The 20,818-nt window shown below is 36.8% G+C and overlaps 2 protein-coding genes across 2 annotated transcripts; both read right to left on the bottom strand.

The window, feature by feature from the left end:
• Positions 1-313: 313 nt before the first annotated feature.
• Positions 314-8,645, bottom strand: herpud1 (homocysteine-inducible, endoplasmic reticulum stress-inducible, ubiquitin-like domain member 1). The gene is made up of 8 exons (XM_052582586.1): positions 8,280-8,645; positions 7,814-7,891; positions 6,743-6,826; positions 6,215-6,366; positions 5,998-6,108; positions 4,996-5,355; positions 1,480-1,597; positions 314-1,356 (listed from the first exon to the last, which is right to left on the bottom strand). The coding sequence occupies exons 1-8, from the start codon at positions 8,433-8,435 to the stop codon at positions 1,192-1,194; spliced, it is 1,224 nt and encodes a 407-aa protein (XP_052438546.1). The 5' UTR covers positions 8,436-8,645; the 3' UTR covers positions 314-1,191.
• Positions 8,646-9,035: 390 nt separating this feature from the next.
• Positions 9,036-18,704, bottom strand: slc12a3 (solute carrier family 12 member 3). Its single transcript, XM_052583000.1, has 26 exons — positions 18,387-18,704; positions 18,044-18,166; positions 17,240-17,315; positions 16,959-17,054; positions 16,654-16,793; positions 16,300-16,410; positions 16,106-16,217; positions 15,851-15,981; positions 15,648-15,732; positions 15,352-15,506; positions 14,653-14,760; positions 14,402-14,525; positions 14,189-14,290; positions 13,740-13,895; positions 13,469-13,568; positions 13,216-13,327; positions 11,976-12,113; positions 11,724-11,830; positions 11,561-11,643; positions 11,384-11,470; positions 11,199-11,300; positions 10,998-11,109; positions 10,245-10,331; positions 10,001-10,136; positions 9,836-9,903; positions 9,036-9,712 (listed from the first exon to the last, which is right to left on the bottom strand). The coding sequence occupies exons 1-26, from the start codon at positions 18,633-18,635 to the stop codon at positions 9,571-9,573; spliced, it is 3,042 nt and encodes a 1,013-aa protein (XP_052438960.1). The 5' UTR covers positions 18,636-18,704; the 3' UTR covers positions 9,036-9,570.
• Positions 18,705-20,818: the final 2,114 nt, after the last annotated feature.

Genomic DNA, 20,818 nt, shown 5'->3' with positions numbered 1-20,818 from the left:
AAAACGAAAACTTATTTTAGGAAGGGTATTCAAACGAACTGGCTTCTTATGGCTCAAGATTGATAAAATAAATACATAATTGACAAATTTAAGAAAGAGCCTTAACTAAAAATCGTGATAGAAAACAAAAGCTCTCGCTCTCCTTCAACTTATTCCCTTTATCAGGAGTCACCACAACAGAGTGACTGGCACAACTGATTTGGCACGTTTAACACCGGATGCACTTCCTGCCCCAAACCCAGAACAGAGTACAGTACAATAATTAACGGGACACACTCACGCACTCACCCAGAGAAATAAAAAAATATCCAAACAGAATTCAACAACTATTTATATTAGCTTTTTTAGTGAAGTGAAATTGAAACAAAGAAAATGTGTTTATTTTTTTCATTTCCAGGTACAAAGAGTATTATCTTAATAATGCTAATAGCTTAGCTATTTTATACATGAAATGACAGTAATGCTACAGTGTTGATAAATACCAGATACAAACATTTTTATTACTCTTAATTTCTGTTCTTTTGCAGTTCCTTCTTGTAAAGATGAGATTCACTCGCCTTTTCATCCAGAGGTCAGCAACAAACTCTGCACTGCTCACTGAATTGCAAATTCTGCTCACAAATACTTGAATGCATATACCAAACCTCCTTCATAAATATTTACATTGCTCATTTCACAGGTGGAACATAATTAAGAAAAGAATGTGTAAGCATATATTACTTGCATAAACACCATTTGCTTCAAAGTGCCACAAATGCATTCTCCCAAGAACCCTCCCATCTATTCATGCACTTAGAACAAAATCAATATATGGCCTTCGTTGTCCATCTTACTAGAACCTTAATAAGATAATCCCATGAGTTTAATCCTCAGATCACTCATCGTAGAGCACTTCAAGAAAATGAAGCCCTGTTGACAGGAGCCTATATAAGAGGATCAGCACAGGAGGCCGATATCATTGATTCCAGCTTTTGCGGTTATCTAAAGTGCTGTGCAAAAAAAAAATGTCCAGGAATATTTACAACTCCATGTCCAACAGTTTATCTATACAGAATGTGCAACCATTGGTCACATAGTCAAAGGACTGGAAACTGCTACTGATTTTAGGACTTTTAGTAACCTTTGTTTATTATGTCCAGCCTAAATGGTCAAGGACTCTGGAGTCCAATTTCGGATTACATTTTTTCTGGATCAGTTTGCAACACCCTGTGGAGCCTCAGGTATCAGAGAAGCAAAAAAGGCTTTGAAAAACACCCAAGCTCTCCATAGGACGGGTGGTCTAACTGGAGGAACAAGCACTGCCGTCATAGCAGCTTCAGCAACACCAGCATCCTCCACTTCACCAGGGGGCAGCACCTTCGAGACAAAATGAGAATAAATAAGCACAACTCACGCCTACATACTCCACTTACTTAAGGAAAGCTAAGTATTTTCTAATGTTTTTTTTTTTTTTTTTTTTTAACAAAAACTTTGACTCACAGGTTCTGGATGTCTGTCCTCATTTTGGTTTTGTTGGTTCTGAATGATCTCTGGTGCTGGCAGATTGTGAGGCCTGGCTTGGGGTCTCTGTCTAAAAGGAAACCAGCCTGCTGTATGTCTGAAAGAGGTCAAAAGAACTATTAGAAAATCTACAAAAATTCATTCAGGCCTCCATGAACTCCATTTCCATTAGAATGACACCATTTATTAACAAAAATATAGCCAGCCAACTTCGCTCATTTATACATTAACTAACGAGAGGTGGCTCAGACTGTTTTTATGACAGGTTGGGTCAAGTTTGTAACATGGAGGAGACCAGATCATCACACTGAACACCCTCAGATCAAGCTAATGAATGCTGGAGTGCCAGGCACTCGTCTGCAGAGAAGTCAAACTGCCTCTCGCAAAGATAAAATATCAGAAGTTTGTTTTTAGCAGTCTGAAACCCTCAGTTATAACAGCTGAAGTTTAACTAAATTAATTCCATAATGCCCCCAACCAATCTGCAGTCATACAAGCAGATTTTTTTTCTTTCTTATCAGAAAAAAAATCCCCCTCTACTTCTGCTCATTTCTGCTTGCATAAACTACTTATTCCAGTCATATTGCTCAGGAATGCATGTGTGTGTTTGTCCTCTGACTCAGAGCTCGAAGCTACATAACTGAGGGCGTAACTGTTTACAGATTCCAAAGATCAGTTTACAGATGACATGGACAAAACCTGTGTTAAAACAATCATACAGAGATACCTGATCTATAATTCAGTGGCATCAAAACACAAAAGATGCAGTGAAACCAAATAGTCTTTGATTCCTGAATTCATTTTCAGAGGTGCTTCATTTTTGATAATCAGAAATGTACAGCACAACCAGGGTAGTCCAATCCCCCAAACAAATGACTCAAAAATACTAACCACAAGGTACTAAATAATAATGGTCAACCGATATTGTTTATTTTTTATTTATTTTTTTCAGCCGATGCCGATATCTTTGAAAACAGAGGAGCCGATATAATTGTTTTATTTATTATTATTCATATTTAAGAAATTTGAAATCATTTGACAATGGATTAACAAAAAATGTGTCAAATAAATATACTTTAGATGACAAAGTATTTTTCACAAATGAATAAATATTTAGTAAAAATATAATTAAAAACGAAGTAAACACTGTAACCATCAGGGCACTCAGTATTCTGGGAAGTTTGTGTGCATTGGGAATCATATTTTTCAAATAAAGCCAGGGTGACACTAATTTTACATACAGCACACAGAAAAAATTACATGAATATGACAGTGAGCAAATGCATAAAGCGCAGTACAATTTGAAATGATGTTTTTAAAGTTTAAAGCATTCTATTCACACTGACAGACCGTCATGCAGAGAACACACGATCATGCTGGATAATGCACACTTCACAGCTGGATTCGACTAAGTTTGAAAGGTTTGAGGAATAAAATGCCTTTCTATTACTAATAATATATAAGCAATCATTATAATACTTTACTATGCATTCATTACTTTCTTTAACCATTCTTATTATTAGACCGGCAACTAGGGATGTCAAATTTCGATTATTTCCATGATCGATCGTCGTTTAAATTAACGATCAATTAATCGATTAATCGTTAACCATAATACTGCAAAATGCGTCTATTGCAGGCACGCAGTCAGCGGTATGACAGGATGTGCAAAAGCCACACACACACACAAAACGCTTTCTCACTTGAATTAAAGAGGTTTTAGTCTGAATAAAATGCTAGTAGCAGGATTATAAAATGAATAGATGCGATTATGATCATTTGATAAAATGAAGAGAGCGCGCCATACTTTTGAGGTCATTTTACTTTGTTGACAGTTTCCAATCCCGCACGGAGAACGCTGAACGCGCATCTTTAAATGGTTTTGTGGTGCTGGTTGTTGTATTTTAAAGCACAATTTGCAATGTTTTCAACTGACATTATTGTATAAAATTATCCGAAATGTGGAGCGCGTGTGACTGCGCTGCACATTAAGTGAACTACATCGGCGCTGCTGCACCAAAACACAGTTGCTCACATTAATTTGATCCTGCTGGATTCTGTCCTAGAAAATGTCAGATTTTTAAAAATCCGTAATCATTAAAATCATTAGATCGTGACTGTGCGTGCAGACGAGGATGAGCGAGCGGGGCTTTGGCTAGATTTATTTGGAGGTTATTGCTCATGTCTCATTCGGCACAAATCGAAATGTTTCCATATTCGCAATGTATTTGAATGTTAAACTATTATTTATAATGTAAACTAGGCTTGTACTTAACACGCATTCGCATATAGACGGAAAAGATGATCCTCTTCATATGAGCAAAAACGTCCTTGGCATAACAGCAGAGTGGACCGGTATACTACGGTCTATTTAAACTGAATGCTCCAGGAATATGTCGGTCACAGCGCCTATTAATCGCTGTTTTGAATCCAGCAATTATTTATTTAGAAATGATAAGATCTGATTATGACAAGTGTGGTATAAAAGCTTTGTTTATTAGAGGAATAATAGGTTAACTGGAAAATGTTAGATCACGACCATGCTTTTGGACCCCATAGTCTTCATTTACGCGGCTTTGTTCTGGTTTGCCGGTTGGTCACGAATTTCCACAAATTCAGTATATTTAGCCATTGTTTCTTTTCCTAAATCTTCATAGTCTAACCCTCTAATTTCCCAGGTTTATTTTATTATCTTTCGCTTTTAATAACTGTTTTCGCATCTCTTACTGTGGTAAACATGGGAAGGGAAATTAAAGATTTCATGAATTAAGAATTCGTTCGATTTATTAATTTGTTCCCTTATTTCACTTAAATCATGGGTTATTTAGGGAACAAAATTAATGAAACATGGACAGTTGCCACATTAATAATTCGTAGGAATGAATTAACAAGTTGTAGGAATGAATAGACTACCTGTCCTGTCACTGTGTCCCGCAGCCCTGCAAAGCGCACGATATAAAACAGTTATCTGATGAAATGATTAGTAACTACATTTCTATTGCATTTAATGTTGAAGAACTTTTATGTTGTTTCTATTTTAGTGTACTTTAAAGTTTAAATCACATTAAAAGCTTAATTTGTACATTGTGAATGAATGATGATGCTTTTATATATCGTCACCGTCACTCACAGCCGCTCGCACGTGTTGAGTGCGCATGAGCCGCACGCAGCCCAACATTGAATCGGTTAACCGACCATCGATAGCCTTAATCGATTGCATCTCTTATCGACAATTAATCGATCATCGATTAATCGTTGACATCCCTACCGGCAACTATCCATATTAGACAGATCTGTTAAAAACAAATAGTAAACAAGCGGGAGAGTGAGCACTGTGTGCTCAGGCGCTGCCGCTTTTATCGCCAACAAAATAAAAGTCCTGCATCGAACACATCGGCCAATGCCGATATTTGAAAAAAAATATCGGTCTTGCCAATATATCGGTTGACCACTACAAAATACAATAAAAACATTTGGTGGTAAGCTTAAACTTACAGGTACATAATGACCAGGCTGCTCATGACCAGGATGAAGCGGCTCAGGCTAGAATAGAAGTACACGATGCTCAGGAAGACACCCAACCGGGATGCGGTGTACACCCAATCCAGCCAGTCGCGGTTCATGTCCTCCTCATCTTCCATCACAGGTCCGCCCTGGGCATTCATTCGCAGATTCTGATTGGCTCCCTCTGGGTTGATAAATGCAGGACCTGGGGCATTCTGATTAGCTGGCAGGTCGTTGATAGGACCTTGATTGGGTAAGGCTGCAGGTACAGCAGCTTGATGAGGGCCAACAGGGAGTGAGGAAGCAGGGGCGGCCACTGGAGCGGAGGCGGCGGCTGCCATGGCAGCGTGACTTTAAAACACATCACAGCATTTAACACCGTTAGACGGTTTATTCACAGAGTGAACACCAGATTAATACTATAGTGTAACTGCACAATTAATCAAACCAAAATCATGATGTTTTTTTTTTTTTTTTATTCTGCAAAGGCTGTGATTGAATTAAATATATTCACTGTGTAATTCAGAACGAACACAGCAGTGTTCTTTTGCACGCAAACAATTCAGTGTTTTCAGATTCTCAGAACAGCTCGTTTTACAGTAAATGTTACGAAAAATTACTTGAGGAATAAACTGCAGTAAACAAAAGTATTTAGGCCTATGCTACAAACCAAAGGGTTTATAATTAAATATTCAAATAACATAAGAAATACCAGTTTGCAACATCAAGCTAAAAATAACTGGAAGCTATAAATATTTGCATTGCAATTTTACAGTTGTTATGTATAATCAAGTTATTTTATTATAACCTTTTTTCTTTTACAGGGAAATATTAGAAGAGAACAAATATTTATTTGAAACTGGCAAAATTGTGAAGCCCTACAAACAAGCATTTTAAAAATGCAATTTCAATAAAAAAAAAAGAAATGCAATTCATTTTCCCCCCAGATTGTGCAGTCCTATAATTTAGTAAGTCTATGTAGAGTGTACTTACTACTGCATGTAATACTGCCGGGCATACATCTGCTGCAACCACAGGAGCTGTTGTGGACTGTAGAGGGAGTATGTGGGGAAGGATGGGTGGGTCATCGCTGCTGTTACAGGCCTGTGAACGAAGGCGAATGTTCAATTAACTCATTTACACATTAACATTAATACAGTTTTAATACTTATTGAACTGAATTTTAATTTGAAGGGGAAAAACAACTCACGTAGACATGCTAGTGCCAGGCCAGGCACCATGACCTCGCTGTCTAAGGCCGTCCATGGAGGGTACAGAGGTCACAGATGGTCCTGAAGACTCTGAGCTTTGGCTAGCAGATAGTGGGGTGGACAGGGAACTCTGCTGCTGTGTTGATGTCACCTTCACCAAAGAGTTGAGAACAAACAAACTTGATTTTTGAGTCAGATGACCAGAGCAGGTGCAAGAGACACTATGAAACTTCATTTGAAAAATCACAACAGCATTTGGGTTATGCAAACAAGGATGCAGAAAGGAATAGGAAGTAAGCAGCTGCATGGTGAGATCTCCACTCCACTGAAACCAGCACAGCCCTCCCTTGAGGGACAGCAGGCCTACACATCTCAGTTCCGCTGAACCGACTGTAAGCTGATCAAATAAACTGCCTTGAAGCGAAATTCAGGATGTGAAAACTATAAATTGAATGTTTGTTAAACATGTACCACTAAATAAGTATTGCCACATGGCTGAGGCCTAAAATAAACAGCAGGAAAAATACCTTGGGTCTCGCTCCAAGTTGGGCAGCAGTCTGGGGTCTCACAGCACACACCAGGTGAAGAGTGGGCTTGGATTCTGAAGGAACCTGTAGAAAAAACGTTTTTTCAGTTCTTTTGACACATGCATGTGGTAAAGTGCTTTTTGAGGTGGCAAAGACATTCACCCAGGGAACTATCATTTTGTTGAAGAGTAAGCTTTGACAGATTGGTGAACCATGTGACTGTCATATTGTTTTGATCTGGAATGTGTGTCATGCTTTGATGTCATGCAAGTCTTTCAGGTGACAGGTTCTCAGCATGTAACAATAAATGTCCTACTTTCAAATAAAAATCTCACATGAGATTCTCTAAACACCTTTGAAATAGAACTGACTACAGCACATGATAAGAGGATCAGGCTGAGGATACGGAACAAGATGCGTGTCTATGGGTCCAACAATTTTACTTTGTTTTTTGTTTTGACATACACAATGGAAAAAACAGCAGTGTTTTGCCAACACCCCTGCCTTTCAGGGACAACTGAATTCATATGCTGAATCTTTTTTTTTTTTTTACTGTGAATTGTTACAGGTACATAAAAATATGCTTTATTTCTACTCTAAATGCAGTCAGGACAACAAAGAGTATTTAAAAAATTTCTGAATGCTGCTACTGGTTATAAAGAGTATTATTTATCTATTTACATTTTTAATAACCTACATAAAATGCATATTTCTAGGCCTAAACATTTTTTATGCAAATATATTATTATAATCTACATATTCTACTAATAAGTTATATATAAAAAATTTATATGATATTATGTATAATTTTAACCATTTAAAAATGTAATTTATTATAAAATCTAAATGATACGTTTCAAGTTCCAGTTTGTAAATGTAAATGTAATTTTAAAAAATAATAATAAAACTAAAAAATGTAAATAGAAATAAACTAATAGCTGGAATTCAAATATAGGCATTTAATTTCACTTTTGGAAGCAGGTAAAGGTATGTTTACAGGTCTGTTGTTGAAATCACCTGACAACCCTGAAATGAACCGAAAGCATCCCCACAGACGGTAAAGTCCCTCACCTTTGAGAAAACATCGCTCAGAAGCTGGTTGTCCTGAAGCAGTTGGCCAGAGTAAATGAGTCTTTGATCTTTCTCAGCCTGTGAAAATGAGTCCAAATGTCAGACATGTGCTAGAACGTCAGTTTACACCATGATATTTATCTTATGTTTGTGAGAAGTAAAACCATATTTAGAGGAAATACATTCACCGTATCTCTTCACAATCAAAGTTTCCACATTTAACGTTACCTACTGCGTCCATGTAATGCAAATAGCTATACACACTTGAGGAATAATGTGATAAATGATTAATTTAATTATTAATAGGAGTGTAAATTCATCTTGTTTATAGAGGGTTAAGTTACTGACAGTCAGTTGTTTCCTGCAGCGTTCAGACATAAGCGGCTTTGTGTTTCTTTTGAGGAATGCTGACGGCTCGCTAGATGTAAACCGATATCTATAGGATAAGAAACCAATCCAAACCTACCGGGTTGGTGGGATAAACCTTGGAGAGGTGACATTTGAGGTCTTTCACGGTCCAGTCCACGCGAACTCCCTCGATCAGCTGATCGCCGTGAAACTGATTAGGCGTTTTAATGACCAGCGAGATCGTCTCTTTATCCGAGACCTTACAATTTTCCATTTTCTTTCTTAGTCAAACCAACTAGAAATCTATTAAGACACGCATCAAATATCTACAATAATCGTCGAAGGCTTCGCGATTCGATCATGCAATAGGACACGATAGTGAGGTTCCTTCCTGTTTCAAGAAGTTTCTTTTTGCTAATAAGATATGAAGTGTTGCGTGTGTTGTTTCCAAACACACTGTGGCCGCCTGTGATTGGCCGAGACGCGCTCGTGTTCAGACGTGGAGCCTGTCCTGAGGCCCCACGCACTGCGCATGCGCACTGAGAAAATGGCACTTGATTTGTTTTTCTTTTCTTTTTCGTTTGCTCTGCTGTGTTGTGGTTGTGATTGCATCAGTTGGGCGTCATAACAGTGTCCTTTGATTCCACCTACAATTTTACAGAAATGTGATATGATTCGTGATTATAATGTGTTAAAAGGCACTTTACACGAATATACAAGGTGTTAAAGCCTCAAATCCCAGGTTTTATTTTTTATTTCTATATTTAGATTGGAAAACTTTTAGATAAACCGTTATCTAACAAAAAAAAAAATAGCTTAACCTTAAAGTAGCTCGTTTAGACACAGTAGCCTATGCCTGTTTTCTGATTAAAATTATGGTCTGTCCCATATTATACATGACATGACTAAACAACTTTGTAAATAAGAGAAATAAAACTAATTGAGTTTATTTTGATTCACTGCAGATTAAACATCTCATTTTAATGACTATACTTATTATTTAGGTTTGCCTTATAGCCATAAAGTAAAATAATAGTCTGAGAAGGAACAGATTTCAGAATACATAAGTAGGCCTCGTCATTTATTAAATATATTCAGTAATATTAGACTTGCCATTAAAAAGGAAAAAAAATAAAATCTACACATATGCAAATTGTTCAATCACTGAATTAAGATGATTAGAATAAACAGAGAAAGTACATAAGATCTAAATCAGCAAAAATTAATATTTTTGAATATATACTGGAAAAAAAGTTGAAACCATTTAAAACAAACACCCTATTAATATCAAAACAAGAATGAAACACAATATGAAAGTATGTAAATCTGTCATTATTTTAACATAGCATTAACAAGAGTTTCTTTTCATCTGTACGAGTGTGTACAGTTATGTCAGGAAAAGGTGGTGTTCACTGGCAGTACATCGTCAGCACGTTCTCCTGATTGCCTCTGACAAGAAGAACTGGAGGTCGAAGGTCACGTGACACAATCTCTAGCCAAGCCATGTAAAGGGAACTGGGACATGCCCCTCTTCGCCCCACGGGCATCGTTCTGCCAAAAGTAAAATGACAGGTGATGTCAGAAACTCACACAACTCATAGTTAAACTGTTCTTTTTGTGCAGGCCTAATCTAAATTACATCATGGCACCACATCCTGTATGAATAACACTTACACAATGATCAGGGCGGCATCTCTTGAGTAATCTTGAATAACTTCATTCAGACGGATTTGTCGGAGGGACTGCACAAACATGGGAGAGAAATGTTTAAATGATGATTCATGCATGGATTACAAAGAAAGTAGACTTATGATATCTGAACACCATCATTTGAAATACCTTAGCTCTGAACGTTTCCATTTCCTCATCAGACACCATCCAGGAGAAATCCTTAGTCGTCTCATCAGCTTCTTGACCATCCTTTCGGACTGAATTTACTCTGTACGGAGCTATAAGGTCTTCAAATCTTTTAATGCTGTTTCAGTAATTTGGGGACACAAATACAACATTTTTTCATAAGAATATACTTTCTATTAGGTAAGTGGAGAAAGTCGTAAAAGCAAAGGAATGAATGAAACTGTACTGCTCAGACTGTGGTTTCGCATTGATGTCTGGAAGGACTTGAATATCTTGGAAACCCAGACGGAACCTGCTGATCAGAGCTTTGAGCCTGTAAATTGACAAATGCAAGCTCTTAAACAACTTATGAGGACCAATTAAATACATGCTGTTGAAAATAATATAGCCTAATAAATAAATGAAGATTTATTCATTAAGATGTATATATTTTAAGTATATATTAATAAATAAATAACTAATATTATAATATTTTGTATTGTAGCATGAAATTAGTTTTTTTATTATACATTAAATTTGCATTAAATTATTAAAAATTTTGCATTAAAAATTGAATAAATAAAAAAAATAAATAAATAAATGTTGTTTTTCTGAAGTTTCAGTTCATCAGAGAATCCAAAAAGATTTTGACAAAATTATTAAGCAGCAGTACTGGTTTCAATACTGATGATAATAAGAAATGTTAAATGAGCATCAAATCAGCTTAGAATGATTTGTATGATTTCTGAAAATTCAGCTTTGCCATCACAGGAATAAATTATATTTTAAAATAGATTAAAATAAAAACATTTTACTTTATTTTTAATTAAAAAAAAGCAGCTTTAGTAAATATGAGACTTTTTTCAAAAACATAAAAAAAAAATTACAAACCTAAACGTTTAAACTTTTGATAGTATATATGTACATGTAATATGTGCAATATGGACATGGTATTATAAAGTGTTACCACTAAAGGTATCAAAATTAAGGTTATGCATACTCTTGTTTCTTGTCCTCAACTTGTTGAGCTTCACCTCCAACAAACAACCTCACTTTGCATCTGCCCCAGCGCTTCTTACGGGTCAGGAGGTAGGGTACTAATAACGTCAGACCTGACAGCACAATGAATTGTTAAAAGACGTGTTTTTCCACAGTTATATCTTTAAAAATATACATTATTTTTATAATCCATGTAAATCACCTCCATCATCAGAGAGCCAATACACATCAATGTTCTTCTTTCCTTGTCTAGTCTGAAATACAGTGGTTGGCTGGGATGTGGCCATTAGTTCCTCAGGGTCCACTGCAGCACAGGATATACAAATGTTTTGGCAAAAAGATCAACAGCCATGAATAAATTCAGTATTAAAGAGCTTGGATACACACATGACGTGTCAATTGTGGGTGATGTAGTAGTCGTTGAGGTCCTTGTGTCAAGTGCTTGTTCAGTAGATGTCTCAAACCCTAAATTCACTACGGTGAATGGAGATTTCAAAAAAGAAAAATGAATTGCACGTAAACTATAGAACATTTTTAGAAAGTTAGTTTTGAAATATTCCATACCATGCGCTTGCATTGTTCGACTTATGTCAAGGCCCTCCTTCATCCGAAGAACACATACACCGTATTGCAGGTCAAATGCATCACTGAAAACATATGGAATGGTCACATGCCTTGACTTTTCTTATTGGAATTTAACACTGAATTAACCGTATAATATACATACTGCAAAATTCCAATATAGTTTTCAATGTTGTTTGGTTGAGCTTTACGCCAATTCTTCTTAAATCCCATCACTAGCACATTAGGCTTCATCCGACCCAAACCCGTACTCTGAAATAGTACCATCACAAGATCACAGACATTACCAGTCTCATTTTGGTGGTACATATTCATCAGAAGCAGCAATAATGTGAAATAAATTATATTCGTGTTAGGTTAGAAAATGAAGAGTAGTATATTATGGCACATGGGTGACCTGCAGCAACATCTTTACTCCAGCATGAAGGTCATCAGCCACTATAGTGTGGTAGAAGGACTTGATGCGCCGCTTGTCTAGCCATTTTAAATGAGTACTGATTTTGGCTGAGTCCACAGTGCCAGGTGAGGGTCCACCCTGTCAATAACACACAGTTGAAATTAAATACGAGAACTAAACTAAATTATACATATTTTTTGATGTATAAATCTGATTATCATGCATATATATATATATATATATATATATATATATATATATATATATATATATATATGCATGACATGCAGGAGCAAATAGTGGGCTAAATCGTGCGCACGTTTTACAAATTCGTTCCCTCAATGTACTAAAACTTGAGCACGAATACTATTGCATTCCCTCGATTTACTATTTCGTTCACTCGATTTCTAAATTGTGTGCACGATTTACTAATTCGTTTCCTCGATTTGCTAAAACGTGTGCACGATTTAGCAAATCGAGGAAACGTAATAGTAATTTTGTACATTTTAGTGCATAATTTAGTATGTTTAGTACATTGCGGGAACGAATTAGTAAATCGTGCACACAATTTATTTATTTTTTCTTGCATGCCATGTGCGGGGCTCCGTAGGGTGTGTGTGTGTGTATATTATATATATATTATTTCCATATTTAACGTAACTTTTAATGCAGGCTTAGGTTCTTTATGACTGAGAATCCACAACCTTTTTTTTTTGTTGTAAAGGAATAATTGAAAATCGGTAAAATAAATTTCCTTAGGTTAATAAAATACTTTAAACCAGTGGTTCTCAGCCTTGTTCCTGGAGCCCACCCAACACTGCACATTTTGCATCTCTCCTTTGTCTGGCACATCCATTTCAGGTCATGGAGTCTCTACTAATGAGCAGATGATCTGAATCAGGTGTGTTTGATTAAGGAAACATGGAAAACCTGCAGTATTGGGGGGCCTTCAGGAACATGGTTGAGAACCACTGATTTAAAACACCATTAAGAACAGGGATCCTCAAATCTGGCCCACGAGATCCACTTACCTGCAGTTTAGCTCAAACCCTAATTAAACACACCTGAGCATACTAATCAATGTCTTTAGAATCAGTAGAAAATCACAGTTAGGTGAGTTTGATCAAGGTTGGAACTAAACTCTGTAGCGCACTAGCCCTCCAGGGTAAGATTTAAGGAACCCTGATTTAGATCATCATATCTTTTCATAACTGTTTAATGTTTCTATTAGTAGACTCACTGTTATGACATCTGCGCATATCATAAGGCTCTGGTTCTTGGTGAAGGTGCTGATGAAATCCACTAGGGAAGGACGCATACAGGGAGGCCCACTGAGAACCAAACACTGTGGCCTAAGAAAATGAACAGATGGAAAAAGTAGGACACAGGAGAAAAAGAAGAAAATGAACAAACGAGAATAGAAAAAACAGAGGATATAAAAATAAGGATGCTATGACTGGTCTATATGATTGGTAGACATTAATGTTATTTACCTATAATTTTTAATATGGTCTTCCACTTGGTTGAGACCTACACATTGAGACAGTGCCATGTTATATGAGCTGGCTTGCATTGATGAACCCCAGTTGACATCTGAAATGTACAAAACACAAACAATAGTCATGCATTAAGCACATGATTAAAGCTTGGAAATATTATTGGGGTCAAGCTGAAATGCTCAATGGAATAATATGAGCTTTGTGAGACAAATTATTTCTGACAAAGACTCATGTCCACAAGCTATAAAGAGTGTAGGTGTCTAACCGGGTTTCTTATACAGCACATATCCCAGCAGGAAGATGACTATGCCAATGGCTATAAGAGCAGCCCACCAGGTTAGGAGGAACATGATGATCACAGACACTACTGCTCCGAGCAAAGACAACCACTTGCTATAAAATCGAAAAGTTGGACGCCAGCCTGCTCACACGCAAGGAAAATGAGAAAAGCTTCAGTGAGCAGAAATATGAAAATAACCATTTTGAGACCTGTAAATTAACAGTAGCATGCAGTTTAATGAGAAAACAAATGGCTGTAATTGAGTATTACATTATTTCCGCAGAACATATTTTGTTTGCATTAGTTATGTTATCACGTTATCTCAAGAAAACCCCCCTGCGGTGGTTACAGTATGCACCATTAAACCGATAAGCAAACAAATATTGCTTTGTAAACTGTTAAAACATAACCCATTGTGGCTTGATATAGCTCACCTGGTGAGTTAGTGATTGAGGCATGGAAGCAGCTGAAGTTGATGAGGGCATAGGAGCAGAGGAAAAAGTTGGAGATGATGGGAGCAATGGTGTTCAACTCAGCTGAAATATATGTTAGAAAACATTTGTGTGTCAGAAAATTGCTCTCATATAAATAAACAACTTTTTTAAAGGGGCATTCATAACTTGCATGGGTGCATTCTGATGGTTTACCAATAAGAATGAAGCATATAGCGATGATGTAGGCTAGCAGATAGCTTCTCAGTGGTTCATTATTCTTCCCATAACCCTTCCCGAAAAATCCAATGCATGGATACAGCTGGTCCTTGCAAAGGCACTATAAAGAAACAAGCGATGGAAGGAAACAAGAAGTAAGAAGAGTGTTTAAATTAGTAAATAACACTGAAGGCTGTTTTGCACTCGACAATGGAGGTATAAAGATTGTTGATGGGCTCATTCATTACCTGGAAAACCTTAGGAGCAGATACCAGACAGGCCAGGGCTGAGGAAAGAGTGGCTCCAAAAATGCCAGCACTGATCAGAGGAGCAAACGCAGACACCAAGCTCATAGTCTGAATTGATATATGAAAGAAGAACATATCATTTCTGCTAACCCACCAGAAAAATGTAGAAAATTGTTGTTTGATCAACGATGCATAAATAATGTTTTTGTACTAACAATTTTTCGAGAACATTATGGAAGACCAAATTTAGAATAAACTTTGAATGAACATTCCATTCCAGATGGGTACATACAGTACACATACATGATCAAAGACTACTTCACTGTGGCTGATTTGTAGATTGTATTTTAATATTTTTTTTAATTTCTTTTTGTATTTCGTTGTATTTAATATTATGGACGTCATTTTTTTTTACATCAAAAGATCTGAAGTCAGTCTACATTTTAAGACCATTTAGCCTTTTCCAATCATGTCCACAATTGCTACAAAAGACACCAAGTTCGTACTATTGTGATGAAGTCAAACTTTTTCAGTCTAAAATTATCAATGACCATCAGAGATTAATACTGGGCTGATAAGAACATTTCATGTTTAGGGGCTGAAGTAATGTTTTATACAATGTTTAGGATATATATTTTACGTTTTCAGTGACATGTTGTAGACAGCACTACTCAATGACCATTTAGACATAATTGTCACCTGGTAATTATTGCTGAGTCCATAGGGGCAGGTCTTGTTGGTCATACACTCAGTGAAGTTCCAGCCATAGGTGCAGCCCAGTCCCAAACACTCCCCAGACGAAGATGACACATTGTCATTTATATAACCAGAAGCATCACGCAAAACACAGGAGCCTGGAGTGCATTTAAAGAAAACAGCATTTACAAATTTCATACAATTTGAACAAGTTATATAAAAGACAACATATTTGAATAGGAAGTTATAAAATAACAACAGACATTAACATGGACTTGTTACGCATTTCTAAAACTCACCAATAGTAGCTGAGATAATAAGATATGATATAGTGGTCCAGAAAATGGCCAACATTGTACCACGGGGTATAGCAATATTTGGATCCTATGGGAGGTGGTGGGTTTGAAAAAAGACAAAAAACAAGCTTTTAGAGGCTTGAGTTCCCACAAATAAAAATTGTTTTATTGGAAGATACATCACTAAGACTGGGAGCTCAACTTGCCTTCAGATCTCCAGAGATATTAGCCCCCGCAAGGATGCCTGTAGCTGAGGGGAAGAAGATGGAAAACATGCCAAAGAAACTGCCCTCTGGTCCACGCCAGCCGGGCACAAAGTTTTCCGCAAAAATTTCAGCTATTGGGCACAAATTGAGACACTTTATGAGGAACATATGGCAGTGTAATCGGACTAGCGATGAGAAAGGGTGAAATGTCATTAGCACATTTGTAGAACATATTTGTAGGCATTGCTCTCTGACCTCGGTAGCTGAAAAATCCTTTGGCTTGCTTCTCTGGAGTGGCTGGTATGATGGTTCCCACAATGTAACTGGCGAAGGAGACCATGATGACAAAGAAGAACAAGACCTGGGCCTGGGAGAATAACAAATCAGTGCAAACTATTAGGAGCTGAACTAGACAAAATTGCTCAAAATCACTCTGCTGAGAAACGTACCTTTGACTCCCATTCCATTCCCGCCATTGAGATGGCCAGCAGACAGGTGACTGTAATCACTCCAATGATACGGATATCATTTAGCTTGTCCACCATGCTAACATCACTTTCCTGATGAGCATCATAAAAAAAAGTATCAACATCATTGTTCAAATGTGGAAAGTAGTTCATTAAAGGAACAGTTTAACAAAAGATGAATATCCTGTATTCCTTTACTTCTGTGGGACACAAAAAGTGGCCAGATAAAGAGTAAATCATCTTTCAAATGTCTCCTTAAAAAAATATTATGGCAGCACAATTAATACTAATCTTTAATTTTTAGTGTATTCTGGTGTACTAGTCCATAGCACCCACCTGCATGAGCGCCTGCACTGTTTCAGCAAAGCCCACAGTGTGCATAGCTACAGCTACCGCATTAGCAAAAGCAAATATAAGCCCAATCGAGCCACCTAGTTCTGGACCCAAACTACGAGAGATCAGAAAATATGTTCCACCTGGAGAGAGAAATACAAAAGGATACAAAAAATCACTGCTGATACCTGATGGTTGTTAGATAAAAATACTAGGCAATATTGCATCCCGAAATAAAGTCTGTGATAATGGTTTCATGTTAGTCAGATCTACTCAGTGTACTGTTTACATGTATCATTTATCTTTACCTCCTTTAACCTTTCCATTAGTGGCAATGGCCGATGTGGACAAGCCAGTGATGCCCGTTATAGAGGAGGAGAGCAAGATTATAATCCAAGTCAGTCCTTTAAAGCAAAGAAGAATATGTTCATTTTAATAGAAAGCACTGACACACGATACATCACAGTGATATATTTATCTTATAGCCCCGAGGGGTTTTTACAAAAATCAAGTCAGGATTTACATTGCAGTAAAACACACACATACAAAATAAAGAGATCAAGCCATATAAGAACAGAGAATGACATACCAATGCCTGCCTGAGCTGTGATCCAGGGAAGCCTCAGGTACAGAATAACACCCCAGATATTCAGCATACAGCGGATCTACAGGGAGCGATGGAATACAGTGTTGCTCAAACAGAATACATTCAGAAGACAGCTTTCTGCTTGACTTTGAGATGTTTGGAGTATATTTGTACCCATACGCAGATACATACATACTTTAAAAGACTTAAAAATGTATAAATGCCTTTCCAATATAACAAAATAACAAAATATTCCTCTACTTTTAAAGTGTTATTATATCAGTGCCGGCAGGAGTTTTGGGTGGGGGGAGTGAATGAACAGCGCTCTCTTCCACTCTCGATACCCATGGCTGAAGTGCCCTTGAGCAAGGCACGGAACCCCCAATTGGTCCCCAGGCGCTGGAAGAAATAGCTGCCCATTGCTCCGTGTGTGTGTGTTTCCAATTCACTGCTGTGTGTGTGCACACTTGAATGGTTTAAAAGCAGAGCATCAATTTCGAGTATGCGTTACCATACTTGGCAAATGTCACGACTTTCACTATATATAGGCATATCTTTATTTTACATATAAAATACATTTCACAAAAAGACGCTTGTTAGGTATTAAAAGTTAAAGAAATATATTTTTCAAACAGTATTTGGACATTTTTTGAGTGTCAGATTTTAGACAAATTCATAATGTGAACTTGAGGAGATCTGACTTCATATTACCAAAAAAGGGCTTAAAAACGAAAAGTTAGTTCGGAGATTATGCACAATTACACGTGCCCCTAAATCTATTTTTGTGGCAATCTTAAATGTTCTCACCAGTACTCCCTGAGCCCATCCAAAGCGGGCCGGTTCTGGAGGAGGTTCTGTGGGTTCATCTTCATCCGGACTCTGTTTGTCCACACTTGACTCCTCATAGAGAGGAGGTGGAGAAGGGTCGTCCTGAGAGAAAACTTATATGAGCTAGTGGGAAATAGTCTGGATTTAAGATTTATTTATTTGAATACGTTTAGAATAAATCTTATCCTATTAAATTCTAATGAAGCTTATCAACATTTCGTTTCATCTGGAAGTACTCCCTAACATGCTTCAGCAGTGTTAATATGTTCATTTGTTGAAATTGTCAAGTAAAGACTTTACATCAGTTTTATGTCGTTCCTACCTGTGGGTTGGAGTGAAGCTGAAAGAGAGAAGGTCTCGACTTCTTTGCTCTCCCGAAAATCTCAGTGTTGGTATAGAAGTCATAGCTCGGCGGAGTATCCAACGTGTCATATCCAGAAAAGACTCCAGTGCTGCGGGAGGCCACACTTTCAGTGTCATAACTGCTGCATCCCCCCAAACTGAATTTACGGTCATCTCCATTGTTCAGGGACGAGACTGAGAAAGGGCTTCTGGCAGTTGAGAGGTTCATCCCTTCATTGGCCTGCAGTACCTCCAACACAACTGATTCAAAAGCTGTCTATGTAAAGTGAGGGCTTGATTTGAAGGGTTATATTATACCTGAACCGGAAGGAACCACTTATGGGTGTATGTTTAGTGTGAGAACATATTCAGGAGCTTTTGCAAAGGTCATTAATTCTTAATAGTTGCTGCAGGGACTTTTGCTTGTACTGGGTATTCTAAACAACGTTAGAACATGTAATGACTCAGGTCTCAGGTCAGGTGTCATTGACACTGGTTCTCAAGGACAACGGCAGGTTTTGAGAATCTTGTGCCATTCATAAGATACAATACATTACAAATTTATTTTGGGGAAAAAAGTAAATAGTCATTGCCAATAATATAATTGAATTGAATTGTTAATTTTTTTTTTAAACTTGGTTTTGTTTTATCTTTCTATTTGGTAGTTTTTATTTTCTAATAGCAATCAGGATAAATCTCAATACTGAGAAAAACTTCGGAACACTTGTTTGATTGAGATACAAATGAACACTTTATTTCGCAGTGTCCTTTTTACGTCACATGTAATTACTTTAATAATTACAGTAAATTATGCTTAATTAGGTTACACGCAACTAATCCTAAGCCAAACCCTAACTTAACCCTACAGAAAAAGTCCATGTTAATCAATATTACTCAGTGCTTATGTATAATTACAGTGCAACAAGACAACTTAAATTAAGGGGGGACACTGCAGGCACCTGTCAATTTTTTGATTTTGAGCTTTTTGGCTTTTAATAGTGTTTTTTCATACTAATGGAAAGAAGACATCCAAAAGACACTGTTAAGTATTTCTTTTATAGCACTTTTTCTATTTGTGTCAGTAGATTTCAATTACAATACATATTTTTAAAGGTAGTTTTCTCAAAATGAGTTTTTTCTCCAACGCTGAGCCATAAATCTCCACTTCAGTGGCACGTACACACACCAAACTTTACATATTTATTCCTGTCTATATTCTGCAGGTTTTCTCCCCAAAAAAATTTAAAAATATATTGCTTTCCGGCTGTTCAAAGTATTTTCTGAATTATTAATTGAATGACAAAAAGAGACATCATCTGTAAAAACATTTGACTCTAATAAGTAAAAAAAAATGTGACAAGAATTTTGAAATTGACTTCATCCAGTGCTCAGATCGTTGTACTAGAAATGTATGCAAATTGACGCATATTTCATTAAATAATGCATTATTTGCATATTTAAACAAAACATTTGAGAAAACTTGTAATACAAAAATTTTTTGTAATTATCAATGTTATCAATCAACTAAATAAGGTGATAACTATTTTTTTTTTTTACGCTATTCCCCGGCAGTGTCTTGCCTTAAAGTGCAACCAAGAAACGATATTGACTTGGTGTATTTGTCTTGATCAGAGAATTTTCCAACCTGTAGTGACCTTCATATAAGCCACTTTAACCTGCCAGCAGCCCACAGTCGTTCCAACTGACAGCCTTTTGCCTTGAGCATTGACTGATCATTGCAGAAACAGTTCCTCATTAACTAAAAGACAGATGTCTGCCAATGCATGTGACCCAGGGAGCAGCATCAGGTTAAGTCATTATTTCTGCAGAAATTGGTCTGGAAGCCCCAAAGGTGGAGCCTTTTCAGTGTAATTTGTGCAGATCCAACAAGCGTACCCACAGGTGCTCTGCTTTGAAGCAGAATTTTGATTAAATTTCTATTATTAGACACTAAGAGCTTAAGCAGAAAACCAGCTACTAAATGGTCATTTTCAAATCCTGCCTGAGGGGAGTTGCAAGAACAAGGAGTAGAAGACTGTATAAAGTGGTTTAAATTGAAATTACAATGAGTCTACTATAGGAAACAGCCAAAGTTTCATATTGCATACAATTGTACTAAAGACATCAGAAGATGGATTTAATCTGATGAAACCAATTGTAATTCTTAACAATTGCATGTACATCTAAAAAAATTTTTTTTCGAAGGAATACTTTTTATTCAGCAAGGATGCATTAAATTGATCAAAAGTGACAGTGATGACATTGTTACAAAAACAATTTTATTTTAAATAAATGCAATTCTTTTGAACTTTCTACTCATGTAAAAATCTTGAAAATGTATCATGTTTATAAAAAAAATCAATAAATAAAAAGCAAGCAGCACTATTGTTTCTTTATCACACTGTAGAAAAT

This window comes from Carassius gibelio, chromosome B18, assembly GCF_023724105.1.
Source record: "Carassius gibelio isolate Cgi1373 ecotype wild population from Czech Republic chromosome B18, carGib1.2-hapl.c, whole genome shotgun sequence".
NCBI lineage: Eukaryota > Metazoa > Chordata > Actinopteri > Cypriniformes > Cyprinidae > Carassius > Carassius gibelio.
This window is presented reverse-complemented; position numbering and strand designations above follow the sequence as displayed.